Here is a 21,432-nt window from a genome sequence, read left to right on the forward strand (position 1 = left end):
AAATTGCGTGTAATAGTTGATTGGCAAGAACAGCTTCAACGCTCAAACGCAATATTTCTCCTTGTAAAAAACCCAAAACTAAATGTGACATTTCAAAGCTCCATCGATTATAAACAAACTAAATTGAAAGGCAAACCACTTTGATTTATACGCCAAACCTGATATATGGCATTTCAAACCTCCATCGATTTATCAAACGAATTTCCTGACACGATTCAAAGCATGTACAAGCATGGCCAGGGTCCCAAGGAGCACCATTTTTGGCAAATATTTGTCAAAAGTGTTAAATATCATATGAGCGAAGCAATTTTGGGTTAAGTGGTACTCAGGCCGACACATGGATTTTGTAGTACGTTCAAACTATATGGATACGGGCAGTGACGGAACTTGACCATTTTTTTTGGGAGGGGGGGGGGGGGGGAGGCAAAGAACAAAGAGAATAAAAAATATTCAAGTGATAAACCATAATACTAACATATGGTATAATTTATAGCCATCAAAGAGCAGTTCATTGACATTTTCCATACTTGGATATTCAAATGAGATTAATAGATCATAATAGAAATAACTCTAAACTGGAGTACTAGGTATACTAGCATGGGTTGCATACCTAGTGCTAATTTATTTTTGGCCAAAATGTTGGGGGAGGGGGGCTACGGCCTAGGTTGGCTGAGCTTAAGCTCCGTAACTGGATATGGGTGACTTGAAGTTGAAGAGAGTCACACAGGCGTGGAATGGTTTCACTTTAGCACAATAAAGAACAAACTTATTATGCGCTTTTGTGCTGTTCATTTTTGTTTTACAAGTATAAGTCGTACATACACTGCACTCACATCCACGTACATCTGTGTGGATGCGTCTTAGCGCACACCTAAACTAGATTGGATGTCTAACCTCATATAGTGTGGGTACATACTTTGATCACTGAATGCACCCACATATATATGTATTATTCCTTTCTGATATTTAATCCCAGAAAAATGTAGCACGGATATGCTCTTTGAGTATTGAATGCACCCATGTGTGTATGTAATATTTCTTTCTGAGATTTAATCCTAGAAAAATATGAGCACCCATGCCAAAACTCGAACCTGGATGAGCAGGTTCCACCACAAGGACCCTAACACATTGAGCTATGATTAGCTCACTGAGTTGTTCATTTTTTACTCGGTTCCACAAAGTTAAAAGTTCTCTCGTCGATAGATAAATTCTTGAAGAGCATGTTTTGATAGTTCCCCATAAACTAGATATTACGTGTTTGTATGCCCACACTAAAAATACAACACTAAAAATAGTAAGGGGTAGGCTGGGTATTCATGCTATAAGAAACTTGGGTAAGTTACCTTTGATGTTGTTAGATCTTACGTCGGAGTGATTCTCCTAATTATTGCTGACCTTAATGCTAGTTGTGGATTCATATGCTTATGGACGTACCTATTTGAATAAAAATATAAAACTAAAAGACATTAATTTTTTTCAACCAAAGTGGCATCAACATGATAGACGATAGACTGGAAGGTGTTTTTATTATGAGTAAAGTGCACCAGCAGCCTCTAAACTATTCCCACAATGTCATCTAGGACCCTAAACTCTCAAATTGCAGATTTGGCTCCCTAATCTTTTTAAGTGTCTCGGCTAAGGTCCAAAATAGTCATGACACCCTCCAATTGCTGATGTGGCGTGCCAGCATGGTTTGTATTTGCACGTGAACCCCACGTGATGGTGGAGAGGATGGTAATATATGCATGGAAGCCCCTATATTCTTGCCATTCTTCCAATCCTCCTCCCGTCTCTTTGGTTTCGTCAAGGGAAAGAGGGAGAGGGTTTGTGATCAGGAAGGTGATGATAGGAGGCAAGCGGCTGGGATCAAAGAGTAGCTATGGTTAGTGAAGCGTAGAGGGATCGATGAGCGGTTGGGATCAAAGAGTAGATGTGGTTAGAGAAGCGTAGAGGGATCGATGGTCGCTCCTCCATGGGCCATTGCTCATGGCAATCGATCACAATGGTGGCCAGATTATGGCGAAAGGGAGAACCAGCCCCCTATGTACAGTGAGTGAATAAAAAATTAAGCCCATTTTGTGCTTGTAGTTGAGGGTTTAGGATGAAGTTATGTCCAAATAATTGCAGTAGATGAGTAAAGTTATGATTTTTGCATCTAGGGTTTAGGGTTTTTGTTCCAAATTGAGTAGGAATTTAAGTTCGGGGTTATGTTTGGGCATTAATTTGAATTTGGTTGATGTAATGTAAGATCTAGTGTTGATGAGTTCATGCTGGAGGTGTATCATTTCTTTTTTTCATTGGTCATGTTGAAAATCATGCTTACATTAATGAGAAGGTGGACTAGTTTGATCATTGTGAGTCATATACTTGGTCTCCTCTTTGAGTAGATGATTTTGTTGTGCAGCTTGGGTATGATATGGGTGTCACATTTCAACACCTACTAGTTGTTGCCTGGAAAGACCCTTATAGATGGTCTGAGGATTGTAGTCACACACAGAGACACCAATGTTATGGTTTTAGTGGTAGACAGGGTGAAGAACTTTCTAGTTTATTTTGATCATGATGGCAATATTGCTATCCTAAATTGGGATGGCATTGTAACAAACCATATAGCGTAATTGCCCAAGGTATTAAGCCCAAAAAAAGGTGAATATTGTTGACAAGAAAGTTGGTGAGAAGCTTCCTGATTTCTACACAAATCTCAGATCAAGGGTCGATCATGTTCAACATGAAATAGTTGGAGATGGTATTGACATAGGTAGTGATGATAGTGAAGATTATCATGACTTCTTGGATAGTTATTATGAGTTAGAAGATGGATATGATGACCTATTTGTGGATAATGTCAATGAGGATGTGACTGATGAGGGTGCTACCAAGGAGAAGAAGGCAACTAGTAGTAGAATAAAGGGACAACAAGGTGGTAGTCAAACAGCACAAGCAGATGGGGAGGAACTCTCAATAGATACGGAAGGTTTACAACTACCAAATTCTGATGATGAAGGATAAAGTAGAATAAGGTTCAAGTCATTCATGCCATAAGGCATGGACAATCCAACATTCAAGTGGGAAAAATGTTTGAAAATTTGAAGAATAGAGTAGAAATCAAGACGCCAAGAAATGACAGAAGAAGAATAAGGACTCATTATACAGATAATGTCCTTAGAACTTTATGTATCAGTGGATAGCAGGGTCAAGTGTTTCATGGTCAATACATACTTTGGAGACCACAATTGCCACAAGGAGTGGGTTCTAAAAAGGTGTACCTCAAAATGGCTAGCGGAGAAGTATATGGACATATTTAGAGTAGATGATAAGATGACACTCAGAAGGAATCAATCTTGACACCTTCCAAGAGCAAACTTGCCAGGGCAAGGAGATTGGCAATGAAGGCCATATATGGGGAATAGAAACATGGATAGGATGAAATCACTAAATTAGGCATAAAAGCCAAAGAATGTAACTATAAGGAAGCCACCACCACCTTATGTTTAAGAACTAATAGAAGATGATGGACCTTTCATTACACAAGTAAGTCAACTGCTACAATTAAATTCTTTTGCAAAATTCAATGTAACAACTTTGTTGCATGGTATTGTAGGATGTGTTGCAACCTGAGCTTGTAAGTCAATAGATATTCTCACAGCAAAGCAACACCATGCTTTCTCAGATGATAGCAGATGTGAGTTCAGTGTCAGAAATGCTATTATGTTTCCTTCAATTTGATTTCTAACTAACTTTACATTTTATTGTTACCAACCAACTAAATCTTCTAGGATGGAGCTAATACCTGCATCATTGATGACTCTGCTTTCGTCCAACCAACCTACTGCAATATGAGTGCCACTTACAATTGCAAGCAAAGAAGGGAAGACAAGAATGGGCAAGAGCACGACTGCAACAGTAGATAAAAAGATTAGAGTTGGTGGTGCCAAGAAGAAGTCTTCTACTAGGCATGCATGAATTTGGATGGACATGAAGCTTGCTTTTGGGAATGGAGCATAGCAATTTCTTTTTTTGCTTGAAACATAGTTTCCTTTTGTGAAGTCGGCATAGTTGGTTTTTGTGTGGAGCAAGTTCATAGGATCCTTTTGTGGTATGTTCAACTAAGTTATGTATTACAATGGTAGCACCTGGACTATTTGTGGATGCTAAATTTAGATGATGCATATGTTAGCACCTAGCTTAAGTCAGTTACAATGTAACATGACAAGTTAATGGTATGTTAAAATTTGTTATGAGATGTACATCTTGAGGTCCACACATTTGATGAAAATCCATGATGCACCATTAAACATTGCATTTCAACTCAGAACAATACATATAGCTGATACATTGCATTGCCTAACTATAGATAGCTCAACATTGCAATTCTTCAATTCTTAAGCTCAACATAGAGCAACATAACCATAGCTAATAGCATAAGCGCGCTTGCACACATACAATGGTCTTCAGTAACGATGCTATTTCATTCACTATGGCTATCAAAGTTGATACTCCTTCCTTCAATTCTTCCCCTTTTGCTCCATGAATCACCTTCTGCCTACATCTCTGTCACAATTAATTCTTCACCACAAAAACAACATCACTGCCTCTGATCAACCATCTTTGGGCCCGAAAACATCTTTGTCACCGGCTCTTCTTCTTCATCACCAAAGATTTTTTTGCTGCCTCAAGTACTTAATGTAGTCCTCCACCTAAAACCATAACTCACACCCCTATCCATCTCTCTGGAGTAAAACACAAGAAAAATCAAATCCAACAACAGTAGATCCCTAACCAATTACGAATTGACATAAATTGAACTAACCTTGTGATTTGAGAAAGTGTAGAAAATTCAACCTCGATTCCATCTCGTCATCGCCTTATGCTCCACCACGTTCCTCCATCCACAACATGGGCACAAGATAAGAGGTAAACTTGCCTTCCTCTACGCCTAACAGATGACAAATCGCTTGATTCCCTACCATGAAATTGAGCAAGGGGACAAAGCTAGAGGGAGGGGGAACGAGGGGGCGGGGGACACTGATGTGAAGAAGAGAGGAATGGGGATTAGGTTAGAGTCCAGTGCAAAAGATACAGTTTGTAGGGCTAAAGTGCAAAACACACTACCCTCCGGATGTCACTAAAATTCCCGCCAGACCACACTAGCATGCCACATCAGTAGCTGGAGGGTGTCATAGCTATTTTGGACCTCGACTGATTGACTTAAAAAGATTAGGGAGCCATATCTACAATTTGAGAGTTTGGAAACCAAGATGACATCACGGGAATAGTTTAGGGACTGCTGGTGCATTTTACTCTTTTATTATCTTTTGTTGATTTATCCTATATCGATCTTGTTATGTTTATTATTGGTCGTTGGGGGCCTTGGTTTGTTGTGGAACCTCTCGTTCGGTGTCTTGATGTTAGTATACTCCTACACTATATTCTTGTCAGTGTTAAGTGCCATGTGCACCACTTCACTCTTTGATTCCATGGTTCTCTCATTCCTCTTGAACATCATGCATGGCCTCACCCACTATGGCAAATGGTTTGCTCCTGTCTTCTACGACTCGGGTATGTTCTTAGTTGACTCAGTAATGGCGCTAAGGGTTTGTTATTTTGGTCATAAATATCATTATCTGGCTTGGCCGGTGAGGCTTCTTGTGGAAGATAATTGGCTTGTGGTGAGCAACGTAGTAAATGCAAAATTTGTTTGTTTTCATTTTGGTAGAAGGAAAAAAAGAGAGAAAACTATTCCAATTTTTTTGTGGCACATGTTCCATTGTCCACAATTTTGTTGTCGACATGATTGCAACCCATTATTTAGTTGGTATTGACACATTTGTTCTAATCCTTCTAACAGCTAATTGTGATGTCAGGGTGCAATTTATACTAAAAAAAGTTATTATAATGAGTTTTTTCTCAATGGATTTTGGAGATCATTATCTACTCTTGTGCATATGGTGATGACCTTTTGCACATTTTTTTTTCATGTTTATGCTTTGCTTTTGTTCTACCATAGATTGGTGTATCTGATTGCTTTATAGTGCAGGCTGGATATTTGTGCATATTGGGTACAACATCTAGTACCTACAACATCATTGAGAGTTGTTTCAGGAATATGCTCTAGTAAAATGAGGTGACCTAGATTTTTCTTAGTGGAAATATCTTCGCCAAATACCAAATGCATCATTGTGACTCTCACATATGGTTTACCCAATGTTGTATATTATGTTGTTTCTTTCTAAGAATTTTTTCCTTTTCAATATGTCTGAAATTATATTAGAAGTGAAAAAGTACATCATGATATTATGTAGAGATCCTTGAGAAATAAAGAAATTATGACTCATTCCTCTTGAACATCATAGATGGCCTCACCCACTATGGCAAAGGGTCTGCTTCTGTCTTCTATGGCTCTGGGTATATTCTTAGTTGACTCAGTGGTGGCGCTAAAGGTTTGTTATTTTGGTCATAAATATCATTATATTTCTTGGCGGGGAGGCTTTTGGTGAAAGATAATTGGCTTGTTGTGAGTAGCACAATAAATGAAAATTTTGTTTGTTTTCGTTTTGGTAGAAGGAAAAAAAGGAAAACTATTCCAAATTTGTGGTGGCACAGGTTCCGTTATCCACAATTTTTTCATCGACATGATTGCAACCAATTATGTAGTTGGTATTGACACATTTGTTCCAATCCTTCCAATAGCTAATTGCGATGTTAAGGTGCAGTTATATTGCGAAAATTTATTATATTGAGTTTTTTCTTAATAGATTTTGGAGATAATGAATCTACACACCCCATGATGACTACCTTTTGCAATGTTTTTTTTTCATGTTTGTGTTTGTTTTTGTTGTGCCTTAGATTGGTGCATTTGATAACTTTATAGTGCAGGCTAGATATCTGTGCATACTGGGTATACCATCATTGAAAGTTGTTTTTGAAAGATGTTGCAATAAAAAGAGGTGATCTGGATTTTTCTTAGTGGAAATATCTTCACCAAATACCAAATGGATCCTTGTGATTCTCGCATATGGTTTACCCAATCTTATATATTATGTTGCTTCTTTCAAGGAATTCTTTTTTATTTTCAATAGGGTTGAAATTATATTAGAAGTGACAAAAATACATCCGCATATTATGTTGAGATCCTTGAGAAATAAAGAAATTATGACTCATTCCTCTCGAACATCATGGATGGTCTCACCCACTATGGCAAAGGGTCTGCTCTTGTCTTCGATGGCTCAGGGTATGTTCTCAGTTGACTCAATGGTGGCGTTAAAGGTTTGTTATTTTGGTCATAAATATTGTTATATGGCTTGGTGGGGGAGGCTTCTGGTGGAAGATAATTGGCTTGTGTTGAGCAGCGTAGTAAACACAAAATTTGTTTGCTTTCAAATCGGTAGAAGGAAAAAAAAAGGAAAACTATTCCAAATTTGTGGTGGCACAGGTTCCATTGTCCACAATTTTGTCATCGAAATGATTGCAACCCATTATTTATTTATTATTGACACATTTGTTCCAATCCTTCCAATAGCTAATTGCGATTGTGATGTCAGGGTGCAGTTATGGCAAAAGTTATTATATTGAGTTTTTTCTCAATGGATTTTGGAGATCATTATCTACACTTGTGCCCATGGTGATGACCTTTTGCACTATTTTTTTTTTCATGTTTGTGCTTTGTTTTTTTTTTTTTGCCTTTTTTTCTGCCTTAGATTGGTGTATCTGATTGCTTTATAGTGCAGGCTGGCTATTTGTGCATACTGGGTACAACATCTGGTACTTACGATTGGCCTCATTGAGAGTTCTTTTGGGAAGATGTTCTAGTAAAAAGAGGTGACATGGATTTTTCTTAGTGGAAATATCATCGCCAAATACCAAATGCATCCTTGTGATTCTAACATATGGTTTACTCGGTTTTTATATTATGATGTTTCTTTTAAGGAATTCTATTTTTTTTTGGATTTTGGAGATGATTATCTACACTTGTGCTCATGGTGACGTCCTTTTGCGCTGTTTTTTTATGTTTGTGCTTTGTTTTTGTTCTGCCTTAGATTGGTGCATCCGATTACTTTATGGTGCAGGCTAGATATTTGTGCATACAGGGTACAACATCTGGTACCTACAATTGGCATCGTTGAGAGGATGCTCTAGTAAAAAGAGGTGACCTGGATTTTTCTTATTGGAAATATCTTCACCAAATACCAAATGCATCATTGTGATTCTCACATATGGTTTACCCGATGTTGTATATTATGTTGTTTCTTTCTAGGAATTCTTTTTTTTTTCAATTTGGCTGAAATTATATTAGAAGTGAAAAATTACATCATGATATTATGTAGAGATCCTTGAGAAATACAGAAATTATGAAGACAATACAAGCAGATCTTGTTCTTCACCTTCGGTAACCTTTGTCATTCATCACCTTGTCCAGCAACAATTGAACAAAGTAGAACATCAGAGCTGGAGTCGAAACCTTATACTAACTCTAACGAGGAACTCCAACCCCTAGATAACCGCAATAACGAATGCCTTGAATCCATTGTCAAGGCGCATTTGAGACTCTGAACGAACATTGATGGTGCCCTCATTTAAAGAGGTAAAGGATCAAAACTGGTGCCACCTTCCTCGGACTCGCAGGATCTAGTAGCCTAGAGATAATTTGTGGCTGACGATGATGAAGCCATTGATCCGAAACAAAACAACCTACACAAGGGGATGAAGAAGTTCTCCAACCTTACCACAAAGATATGGAGGAAACTTAATCTCACATGTGATTCACCGGAGTCATCGCCATTGATGACGTCATAGTCATTGTCGGAGAGATGGATGAACCCTAGCAAAAAGTACCTTTATTGGAGAGAATCCTACTAGTAGATATCAATAAGAAAAATGGGACCACACTCCTCTTCACCGCCGGCGAGGTTCGTAGGGGTGGAGGAGGAGTGGGGCAAGGGTGCGACAGTGGGGAAGCTCTAGGCTAAATGAGGGTTGCAGCAGTTGAACATGCCCTGAGCAAGAGTACCGCCAGGTAGGAGAAATATCTTGATCTTGGTTTTCATCTTGGAACTACGATATGATACATTGGCGTTGGCCATGGCTCGCTAGTTAACTACTGACTCTGTTGCAAAATTGATGGGGCTGTTTGAGTTGACACGGTGTCTAAAGTTAAGCTGTCACTATGACCATTAGTATCATTTTTGTGATATATATAGTATTGTTGATGAATACAAAAATCATTATCATGGTGAATAGCTTTCAAATATGAAACTCGTGCCAGCACTTTTATGTTAATGTCACTAAACAAGTTAGTAACATAGTGTTGTTTGTCTATTTGTTGGGTTTGGTTCTCACTTCTCAGAATGCCTATGGACTTGATATGTTTGGACAAATGTCTTGAATTGTATTAATGATACTGGATAAAGTACACTAATACCCAATTCCACGTCAGAGATTTTCAGTGAACATGTTCAAATCCTGCGCCTCCAGGTATTGTCCAAGAGAGGAAAACTTGAGATTTATTTGTGCCCAAGTCAGCCTAGTGTTCGTTTCCAGCATGTGTTTCGTAACTGCTGTTCTGAACAACATATGTGTCATCACGGGCAAATGAAATCTGGCGAGAGAATAAACAAGAGATAAGAACAAATCTAAATCAAATTGATCTAGGTAGGTGTCGGTGACATAGGAACCAGGGGTCCCTGAGTCCCGAGGCCAGGTCAGTAGAGTCCCGGGAGAGGGTCCTCGGGGCCATAAACAGTGGTCCCCAAACACCCGAGTTCCCCGATGACTCGAGAAAGACCAAGTACCGGGAAGAGAGTACTCAGGACTGCGAACAGTAGCCCCCGAGCACTCAAGTCCCCCGACGACACGAAAAGCCAAGTATCGGGAAGAGGGTGCTCGGGGTTGTGAACAGTGGCCCCCGAGCACCCGAGTCCCCCGAGGACCCTAGGGGAAGTTAGTTTCGGGAGAGAGTGCTCGAGTCTGTGAACAGTGGCCCCCGAGCACTCGGTTCCCCGAGGACTCGAACAGCCAGTTCTGGGAGAGAGTGCTCAGGGCCGTGAACAGTGGTCCCCGAGCACTCGGTTCCCCGAGGACCAAGAAAGGGCATATCCGGGAGAGAGTGCTCGGGGCTGTGAATAGTGGCCCCCGAGCACTCGGTTCCCCGAGGGCCTAAGAAGTTTTTCACCGGTAGCCCCCACAGAGGTCCAGCGGTGAGGTGTCAACTGGTGAGAAGCCCGATGCCGCATTTAAGAGGGCACGTGGCCTGTCACTTCCAACTGCTCCCCCCACGCTTGCTGTCAGTCCCTGCCACGGCCTGGCAGGGAGGCGTGGAGACATTTAATGCACGGGTCCCATCCCGCGTCATCCGATGTGCCTCGGGATAGCGTCGCGAAGCCCAAGGCGCCCTGCCTGCCGCCCTGCTGTGTCAGGCTTGCTCTGACCGGTTGGGCATGCCGGGCTGCTCGGTGGCTGCCCGGTGGGCCCTCCCTGCGGCGTCCGTTGAAAAATGGCATGATGACTTACAAGACCGGGCGGGGCGCATTTTCAACCCTCCCCGTCACCTCGCGCAGCAGCCCATGATGGTTGCTTTCCATTTATGGCGCCTTGGAACTCGCACCATCCTTATCTGGGAACGCTACCGTCCCGACGAGTATAAAGGCTGGGCGGGCTCCCTGGAGAAGAAAAAAGGCAAGAAAAAGGGGAAGTCAAGTTCAGTACAAGCTGAGATCAAGACAGAAACCAGTTCAAGATCACCGAGAACAAGGAGCACGAAGCTCTAGACTAGATAAATATTCTTGTAACCTAGCAAACACTCAGAGAAACATTCTCAGGGTATTTATAGCATACACACAGGAGTAGGGTGTTACGCTCGGTGCGGCCTGAACCTGTCTAAAAACTTCCTGAGCATTTACTACTTCTTGCATCCGATCATTCCACTCCACCTGCATCGTATTTACGCCCATTTATTTCACCCGCAAAACGGATTCAGAATCATCCCCCGGCCGAATCTCAAAGGGGGTCCCTCCGGATCCCTGCTTGAGGAGTTCACCCTCCGACAATGGGAAAATATAAAAAGAAACTAAAGAAGTAAAAAAGTATTTTTTAAATATATGGATGTACAACCCACTCACCACCATCGAGGGTGCCGGAAAAGAGTGGTGAGGAGCCGCCGTTCACCCCAGTAGCAAGGCTCCTCCTCACGGTCATTCACCATTCGTGAGCGACAAAACAGGAACTCGGTTAAGTCTGGCTATTATTCCGAACATTGGCACCTCATCCCCCCATCTAGTTTGCTATGAAGATCAACTTGATCTGCAAAGAAAACTAGATCAAATTATATTTGATCTAGGAATCAAACTTGATCTAGGCCATTAGAAGGACGATGGTACTTAGGCCCTATTTGTTTGGGCTTCTGGTGGCTTCTTCTCAGAAGCCAGAAGCTGAAACAAACAACATGTTTTTGCTAACTTCTGGTTATGAATCTTGAGAAGCAAAAGCAGTCTTTACTACTATAGAAGTCAAGAAGCCAGAAGCAAGTTTGAATGTGCTTGTACTAGAAGGCTTTTAGAGAAACTGCAGCTTGTAGACCTGCCAGTGGTGGAAGCAACAAAGTCATAGGAGGGGGGTTGATCTTCTTCTACCTCCTCCTCCATCTTTGCTCCCTCTTTTTCTTCTCTTGCAAAAATGGAGGGGGCTTGGGGGGCTATAGCCCGTAGGGAGGGCTTGAGCCTCTCTCGCCCCGCTGAAGATTGCCGCTGGCACCTGCTGATGCTATTCCCCATGGAGAATAGGCCAGCAATCAAGTTGCATGTATGATTGTGATGTAGAGCAGTGTGCACATTAAGCTAAGCAAGAGAAAATGACATGCACTTTCTTCGTGGGAGGCAATAGATCCAGAGCCAAAAACAAGGAGGGTTCTCCCTCCTCATCTTCCTCCTCTTCCTCTTTTTCTCTTCTTCTTCATCCCTCCTCCTCCTCATTTTCTCTTCTTTTCCTCTTCCATGCCCAAAAATTGAGGAGAGAGGGGAGGGGTTAGGGGCTCCCAAGTGTGCTTGGAGGTAAGGTTGCTCCTCGATGTGCCCTACCCTAGGGTTACCATGAAATTAAAGAAAATGAGCTAGTTTTCATGTCAATCCGAATGAGTCAGGTGTAATCTCGTCAATCGATCTAAGCGAAACCCTTATGCTGATAATTATATAATTTGACACCTCAAGAAAGTAACTAGAAAGGGAGCGCACTGTTGGAGCGCATGGTCTGTGGCCGCCGATGCCAACGTTTTGTGACCTCGGGCAATGCAGGTTATATGGTTGTACAGTTATAGAATTGTCACTATATGTCTATTTGTTCTAAATGACAATCAATGTTGTGTAATGTTGGAAGATGTTACAACCAAAACAGAAGCAACCAACGATTTTGACGTATGAAATGATAAAGGGACATTTGCATCAGAGCATGAACTCTTTGATATGTTTTTCTCCTTTTTCAGATTTATATTTTTTAGCACAAACAATCGATAAGAATGTCATATCCAAAATATGGCAATCAACAAAAAAAAAACACTTTGTCTGGTTTCTAGTCAAAGCAGTCAAACTCCCAACTGGGAAGGCTTTTCAACTCTTGTTGCTTATCGCTTGTGGTAGATCCATGTTTATCATGCTTATCCTTTTAAATTGCACTCAGCGGGGCATCCAATGTACATTTTAAAGAGGACAATGAGCATTGTGCCACAATGACGGATAAGAATTCCATCTCAAATGTACTGATGAAAGATGTAGAAGTTAGTTGTAAACCCGACAGGAGCCCACACTAAAAATCTACAATTTCAAGACAATAAGGACTTTCAGTGCCCCATTTCTAAATACTGCAAAAGCTGTAAGGGAGGGGTATGAATTGAATTTTTGCTGAGTATAGAATAAAGAAGTGATTGGCAAAAAACAACACATAACTTTATTAGTACAAACAGGTCCAAACTATGCCCCACACATCATTTCACATAGATAGGATAACCCTAAAGGTACTGGACAGATTATTGAAAGCAATATTGTTTGCTGAACCTAATAGCTTTGCCCAAAAAAATATAAAGTCAGGCAGTAAATTATAACTTTGGTAAGTAGAGAAACAACTTGGTTGTAAGACCCCCGTTACCGGAATCTCCTGTGCCTCTTGTATCAATCCGTGGATTACATAGCTGATACGTACAATATAACAGTCATAGTATCATAGTCAAACTTTGTACATTATAGAAAGGCTCATATAAAAGGTTACAAACTGTATTGTACATTACAACCTTGGCCTAGCGGCCATCAAAATACACAGCGGAACAAAAGCCCAGGCCACAAGCAGCGAGGGTGTGAATGCGACTTTAGAGACTACTCTTCATCCCCGGATTCACCTCTGATGAAGTCAGCATCGGCTTCTTCATCTGAATGACAGCAAGAGTTAGTACGAAAGGTACTCAACAAGCCATATACTATTTTAAAGTGTTGATAGATGCATAAAGGGGTATTTCAAAGGCAAGTCTTTACGGTTTTAGTTTTAGCGTAAAGTAGTTTTATGCAGGTCGTCTGTGGTATCATCAGCTAATGACTTTAAAACAGTTCACATAGTTCAAAAATCGGTAACAAGCTATATATGGGGGTTTTTGGTCCTGGGAGAGGCTACACCTCACTCTGAAGTCCCTATTATCACATCTGATATACCTCTAGTACCACACAACTTCTAGCGGATCGAGCCAGAAATCTCATCACACGGACATCTAGTCCACACACTCACTCATCAAGACACACGCACCCGGAGTCTATTCAAGCGTGATCATGCCTTCGCACGCCTATGACCGTGGACATGACTATTCGAATAGATTTACACTCTGCAGAGGTTGCACAGCTTTACCCACACGATATGCTCAGTCTTTAACCGTAGCCAGCGGAGGAGCGAATCATACCGAGACCCTTCATACACCTTTCCTTCTGGGCTTTTCCACGAGATATGTCAAGTACCAGAGCTGCATGTTCTGAAGGCCAGCTTTCCTTTTTAAGCCTAGACCGGTTCCTGAAACCTTCAAACAGCGGGACAGATGGACTATTGGCTGCTCGCTGCTCTCAGCCTCCTGGTACGATGCTCAACTCAGTCCGGTGAAGGAAAAGTCAAGTCCTACCCATATATGACGCATGGTTGCACAGGGGTGGCCACGCATGATGGCGCAAGACTCGATCCTTAAGCGGTTGGGCCAGGCATCTTCATTGGCAATGAATACCACCAGGTAACTCAAGCCCTCAAGAGCATCCTCCCCGAAGGACCACTCTGCCTGTCCGCGCCAAAACAATTTTCGCCCATTTTTACACATCTCCTATCATATCCCATATGACATCAAGGATTTCGCAACTATCACGGGATTCACAACCATCAATGATTCATGGTATATGAGTTAATATTGATCATGGTAAATCGTCATCTCCGAGGAGATGCATTTAAAAGCGACGTCTTCGAGAAGACGTATTCAATCCTAAGCATGCTAGATATCAATGCATCGTCCATTGTTATTATAGTTAACAATAGGTAATCCTAGGGTGATATGTATATTGGATGATAACATTTATGGCATGGCAAGTGTTTAATAGGATTAACTAGTGCAAGTGGTCTGTAAAAGCGCAATACATAGCACATGCGGTAATATGTCAAGTTTTAGTTATTCATATAGATTATTTAAAAATATTGGTTCAATATGATCAAGGAATTAGGATTTGCACGCTTCTGACACTTCCTACGCAGAACTCGTAGAAGTTGAGCTTTTCTGCAGTTATAACCACGATCAATAACGAGCTATACTAGAGAATAATCAAATAACACCAAATGGAAATACAAATGAGCCCTAATAGACATCACATTTTGGCAGATCAATAGATCTTGATTTTAGATGAATTTCGGTGAAAGAATCGCCGAAATCAGAGTCAGAACAGAGAAGTTATCTCTCTCGGAAGATTTAATCAAAAATTAAATCCGAAAATTACGAAATAGTACTATTCATAGGTTGGACCCATATGTGGGGCCCACTGAACAGTAGCCTGGGTCCACATGAACAGTACCTCAGTGGGACCCACATGAATAGTCTGGTTGGGCCGAAATGGGCTTGGATTGGGCCGGTCGGGCTTGGGTTGCACATTATTGGGTTACATAGTACTGGCCCACTTGGGTTGGGCTGGTTGGCTAATGGGCCACGGAGGTAGGCCAGTCCACTAAGCGACCCGTTTGGTGGCTCGGCCGGCCACTGGGCCGAGCCAAGGCTGGCCGAGTCATGGCCCATGGCCAATCTGCGCAAGCACACAGACGCGCGAGCACGCGAGAGTGGTAGGAGGGAGGGGATTTGGCCAGCGGCGAGAAATCCTACGGCAGCATGCTCGGGAAAGCTCGCCGGAGGGAGGCTCTCATAGCAGTTCGACGGGAGTTCAACGCTGGGCTTCTACTCAACATGGTGGACTCGGCTAGGCAGCATCTCGACGGCGGCCGGCAGCGAATGCCGTGCTAGATCACGGTTGGAGAGGAGAAAGTAGCGCGACGCAATTTTGACAGCACCTCCCTTGCATGGGGAGGTGCCAACCTGCAAGAAAAAGGAGCCACTGGCCCCCGGCAACACAGTGCGATGGCTGGTGACAACACAGGGCAAGGAACACGTCGGCGGTGACAACTACATGGCGGCGGAGAGCAAAGCTCACGGCGGCGCGCGACATCTAGCTAAGAGAGGGGCACGGGGATGCCTACATGCTATCTACGCGGTGCTAGGGTGACAAAAGGCTCACCAGGGGTACGAACGGTGGGGGGTTGGTCGCGGTGACTGGCGGTTTGTCGAGGAGGCGATGGCGGACGGCTCGGCTCCGTTGCACGGGCGGCTCACGTTGGCTTCCGGTGGATGGGCGGTGGCACAAGGATGGCATCGAGCTCCTAGGGCTCCTCGGTAGCAAGTTGACGTCAAGATGATGAGCGCGAGGTGAGGCAAGATGGAGAAAGAGAGAGAGAGGTAGTGGCCGATCTCTATTTATAAAGGGGAGGGAGAGCTGGAGAGAGACGGTGCGGGTTGTTGGCATCACAGGACATCGGCGGCGAGGTGGCGGCCGGCGCCCACCTTGTTTGTTGGAGCATGGGCGTGCTCTGCACTGTCCATGCGCAAGTGGGGCGTGGAAGTCACGCGTGTAGAGGCATGGGCAGCAGTGAGAGAGAGGGAGGGAGAGAGAGAAGAGAGAGAGAGCGGAGAAAGGGGGAGCTGGTCGGAGGATTTTCCCGGGGGGAACGGTGGTCGACGGTGGGCGTGATGCGCTGGAAAGGGAAGGAGGGAGGAGAGGGAGAGGAGGCGCTTGGGTGACGATCGAATGAGCAACACGTGGCCCAGTGGATGGCTGAGGGCGCGCGAGCGCTCGCGCGTGAGTGGGCCGGCGTCCAGCACGAGGGAACGGCTAAGGGTTCCGGTGGCTTGGCTGCGGCCTAGTTGCAGGAGAGGGAGAGAAGGAGAAAGGGCCGGGCCAAGAAAGAGAGGGAAAAGAAAACCGGCTTGGGAGAGAAATAGAAGGAGAAAAAGAAAGAGAGAAAGAAAAAGGTTTTGGAATATTTCAAATAAGGGAATTTGAATTTGGTTTCTACTTTGGATTCAGATCAACTTCATTTGGAGTATTTGAACTTGGATCTTAAGACTTTCTAAGATGATTTGAATCAAAGGATCCGAACTCGAATTTGGATTTGTGCTGAGTAGAATCTATGAGTAGAATTGAAATTGAGAGATATTCAATTTCAAATCTCTACACAAAGAACCACAAAAATCTCAACTAATGCATATGATCCATCTTAAAGCATATATTATTTTTAAATTGATTCTAGTGCATTTTGGGAATACCTATTCAACTTGACACTCTTAACACACATATGAATGTATACATACTGGTATACACATATACTCCCTTGACTTTAATTACCTTAATTAATCATAAAAAGTTTTAATTTGGAGTGAATTTGGTAATTTATCAACATGCTTAAACTTAGGATGTTACATTGGTGAGCAATACGAATGATGAAAAGAAAAATTAAAAAGATAAAACAATATGATCAGTCACTGCAGACATGGAGAAATCTGGACTGTAAAATGCACAAGTCTCCAGACATTCTAAGAGCCACTAGCTAGTTACAAAATGTGTACATCTCCTAGCAGATAGGAACCCAGCGACATGTTTGTTTGGCAAACATAAAGGCTATACACAACTACATATAGAACAGAAAGATGTGCCTACTGTGTGGTGTTGCTTCACCTTACACCCCCATGGTTTAAACAATGTGAAACAAAAAATCATAAAACCTAAAAATATGTGGAAGATCAACTTTAAGGGAAAATGAGAGCTCATGCCAAGTCAGTGCCCTATGCTATCATCTAACTGCAAAACACATGCAAATTGAGCTAGGACATCAATTTTATCGTAATTCAAAGAACTTGTGAAGCTTAAAGTGGCATATATGCATTGGTAAGAAGATATCAGATGACCTACTATGAATTTGACATCTGTAGATATTTGTTGTTTCATATGATCATAGGAGCAGTATTAGAACATAAGAAGCTATATTAAAAAGTTTGGGTGCAGGATATTCATTGTTTGATGTGATTTTGTTTAAATGAGCTAACACAATAGGAAAAATAGAGATCAAAGCAGCACAGACTCAAACCATCGATAGCTGCAATTGCTGGTATTTGGTCATTGTAGTGATAAAAAAAACTTAACATAACATATTGGTAAGTACATAAATGCCATTTTCTCCGCAAACATATCTCAGAAGTATGCAAGAATCTGCAATACTAGCAAACTATAAAAAACTGCTACTAAGTGGAAAAAAATGAAATCATATAGTGTCCAAGGGAAAAAAAATCCTATTTAGTTAAACTTTAAAACCATTGAAAGTTGGACAGCTGAACAGAAGCATATGGAGAATACCCCAAAAGCATTGAAAGTAAGACAGCTGAACAGAAATGGAACCGAATATGGTCTGTGGAAATAAACACAAACAAGGAGAAAATAAATAAAGGATATGAGCTTGATCCAAGAAACAATGTATATGGTGCTCCCATATGCCTTATGAAAGGGGCCCAATCATAGAGTTATGAATAAATTAATAGATTAAATGAAAACTTAACATGAGCCAGCCTCCAAATTAGCTTCAAATTGGGATACCTCCGTAGAGCAACCATATAATGGAGAAGTGTAGTGCAATTATTATCTGAAATGAAAAAAAAAATGAGGTTTCATAGGTATAGATGTAGAATCACAAAGCAAATTGATAAGCTATGGAAAAGATATCACTTCTGTGTGCTGAGATTAATTTATCCTTGTTGCATTATAACCAAAGGCAAATGGAAAATTAAACTGCAGTTTGCGCAGGTTGCAACCTAGTATACTCCTTACTACAGCTACCAAAAAAAGCAGGTTTGGCATTGTTAAGTAGTAACAATGAAAAATATTAAGCTAGATCATATTAGAAATGATTAAAGCTAGACCAATTTGAAAGTACAAAGATATATCTAACCAGCTGCATTTTGGTACAGAAATATTCAATATGAAAGCACAAGGTACTAAATATGAAGACATTCGTATTTCTTTTACTGCAACCAACCTGATGTACCTAAATATCTATGTCATTCCACGAAGTAACATGTTCATTGTCAAATCTCTCTACGGCTATCACGATAAATACCACACAAAGTTGTAGATTACCGACCCAAAATGAAGCCTGATGCTTAATGGCTGCCACAAGCTCTTTGGGATTTCCCTAAAATTTCAGGTAAAGTGGACATCATAATAAAGCTGGGATCAGATATAGTAATGATGACCCTACAATGGAGTTTTATCAAATCTACATCATCTATACTATAACATAATACGATTTGATGTCATCACACTAAATTTAACAAACACTTGAATAGACTTCGTAATTCACATGCATGCAGTGACGTCAATGAGTAGTTAGATCTAGCACACTTGCAGCAACAGAAATGCATTGCCATTAGAATGAGGTTATGAGGATCTAAGATGGCGTGCTCACCATATGAAGTGATGACCATGGAGAGCACGAGCGTCTGGCCGTACACCTGCCATGTGAGGGCTTCCCTGAACACCGATGCATTGCTGCTGCCAGCGTGACAGCTCCCCCGGTTGTCACCTGCACCAGGAGCCAGAGGCACGGGCACCATGGCGGCCGTGTTGAGGTCCATGCGCCATGATTCGAGCCTCACGTCCTTATGCCCAGTTCACAATGGTTGGCCCTCTCCATGGCGGTGTAGTGCGCGGGAGGTCCCGCTGGGGTCCCGTGCCTCACTCTGTGAACACCTCGTCGAGCGCCCACACTCTGGTCCTAGACTCGACCCCGACCCAGAGCTGCCTGCGCTGTGGCTCGGTCGCGAGCGAACGGAGGAATGGTCCGGCTTGCGTCTCGCGGAGTAGGTGGGGCCACACCTCGAGCTGGGGCGGGTGGCCCGGGTGCATGGCTGCGCGGAGCAGCACACGGAAGATTGCCTTGCCGACGTCGCCGGTGCCATCGAACTCCGGGAGGGTGCCATGCCCGCCGCCGTACTTGGGAGCGACGGGCATTTGGCGGCGGAGTAGGACCCGCTAGAGTGGTGGTGCGGTGGGAGCGGCGGGTGGTACCCCGCAAGCACCCCGACGGAGGAGTCGTGGTGCGTGTAGGAGAGGGAGTGGGACGCAGGGAGGATGTGGCGGCGGCCGCAAGAGCATGCGTGCAGGAGCAAGGTGGCGGCGCAGACGGCCTGGGTCTGGGTCCAGTCCGAGGAGCACGAGGAGGGAGGCCGCGAGCGAACAGACAGCAGCGCGGCGACGGGATTGGGAGCCGACGGCGGCGGTGAGGGTTGGGGTGGCCACGGGACATAGATAGACAGGATCGCATCGGGAGGGATATGGATGGAGGAGAGGGACTAAGAGAGGAGAGGAATCAGGAGCAGAACGATAAGGAAGGAGAAGAATCGAACTGTGTATATCGGTTAGGGCTTCGATCCAACGGGTGAGATCGAAACACCTGGACCAATGACCGATGGCAAAAGCCACGGCCTTTAGAGTTATAAGATAAAATAAGATGAGCATAGACACTTAAACTTCGATACATGCATGCTCATGGTCTGGAGCACACACAGTTCGTTATCTGGACCGGGTATCTTTAGAAGTGGGTGAATGTGATGCCACGAAAGAGACATCCAATGTCCTCTCCTATCAGATAAAAGGGACGGTGAATCACTGAGTTGGCCCAAAATCTTTTGAAAACATACACAACTCAAGTGCCCCACGTTTGATCGATGCGGAGGATCGAAATATTTTAACGAAAAGCTTGAAAAGGAGGGAATATATGGGTACGTTTGGAACCTTAGCCAACTTTAGCGAGTCGAGCAATGACCAACTAGCTCATCTGAGCTATAACTAATCAAGGTATAAATAAGCATTTGGTTTCTTTGCTCTAACTGCCAAGGAGCACACACTCATGGACCCTTTTCACGAGCTTGCCAGCTGAGGAGTAGGGTTCCAAAATTCATCAAAAATCGCTTGATATTTGTGAAAACTAGTCAATTCGGTTCGCACCGAATTATGAATTCAACCAATTTTTAAATTTAAATTTAAAATATTCAAAAAATAAAAAAATCACAAAATATTCTAAAAATACTAGAGATAATTCTAAGACCTCATATGATTTTTTTTTGCAAAAATAATGCCGTTTGCATCATATTTTATATGGAGAAAGTTTTAAAAAATAAAAATTCTAAAATAGGCCGTATGAACATGATGATTTGGCCCATCACGTTAAGAAAAAAGCTTAACATGCAAACACATATTTTTCTTGTATAGGGAATCTGTTAAGGATATCTGTAAAATTTGTTTCACTTTATTTAGAGTTTTATTAATTTCTCCATGATTTTTATAAAGTTCACAAGCATAACGTAAACATGTTAAGAAATAGGACAGTTATTAACTTTTTCATGTCTACCGTTATTTTTTCTACATAAAGCATAGTATAATTAAACTAATAAAAGCAGTTTCACTAATTTTGGAGGTGTGATGGATTAGTTATGAATTAATTTAGTTGCAACACATTTACACAATCCTGCATGTTAGAATAACTATTTCATGAGATTGTGTATTTTTTAAAAGATATAGGATCATATAAGAAGACTAAAAAATTGGTTTCATGATTTTTGGATTAGCAAAGAATTATATATGAATTTAAATAGGTTTAGAAAATACATTTTCTTACAGAAAATTCGCAAACTTTTTGTGATTATAAATACTTTTATCATGTAGATCATGTTACATGGAAACCAGCAAAATTTGTTTCACTTGATTTGAAGCTCAGATGAATTAATTATTAATTTTACAAGATTAAGCTATTTTTTTTTGGTTGAACTTCACTGAAATTCGAGAAATG

The 21,432-nt window shown here is 42.1% G+C and overlaps 1 protein-coding gene across 4 annotated transcripts; it reads right to left on the bottom strand.

Moving 5' to 3' along the window:
- Positions 1–13,146: 13,146 nt before the first annotated feature.
- Positions 13,147–19,950, bottom strand: LOC133905492 (uncharacterized). 4 transcript variants are annotated; one of them, XR_009907631.1, is made up of 3 exons: positions 18,727–19,044; positions 18,146–18,228; positions 13,147–13,405 (listed from the first exon to the last, which is right to left on the bottom strand). XR_009907631.1 is itself a non-coding variant. In XM_062347298.1 (3 exons), exons 1-3 carry the CDS (start codon positions 19,217–19,219, stop codon positions 13,346–13,348), a joined length of 312 nt encoding a protein of 103 aa, XP_062203282.1. In that variant the 5' UTR covers positions 19,220–19,950; the 3' UTR covers positions 13,147–13,345. The 4 variants fall into 4 exon arrangements, 1 of the variants encoding a protein (XP_062203282.1); XM_062347298.1 differs by lacking the exon at positions 18,727–19,044 and adding an exon at positions 19,051–19,950; XR_009907630.1 differs by lacking the exon at positions 13,147–13,405 and adding an exon at positions 19,051–19,950 and having other exon boundaries at positions 18,007–18,228; positions 18,727–18,777.
- Between the last annotated feature and the right edge of the window lie 1,482 nt (positions 19,951–21,432).

This window comes from Phragmites australis, chromosome 22 (genome assembly GCF_958298935.1).
Source record: "Phragmites australis chromosome 22, lpPhrAust1.1, whole genome shotgun sequence".
NCBI lineage: Eukaryota > Viridiplantae > Streptophyta > Magnoliopsida > Poales > Poaceae > Phragmites > Phragmites australis.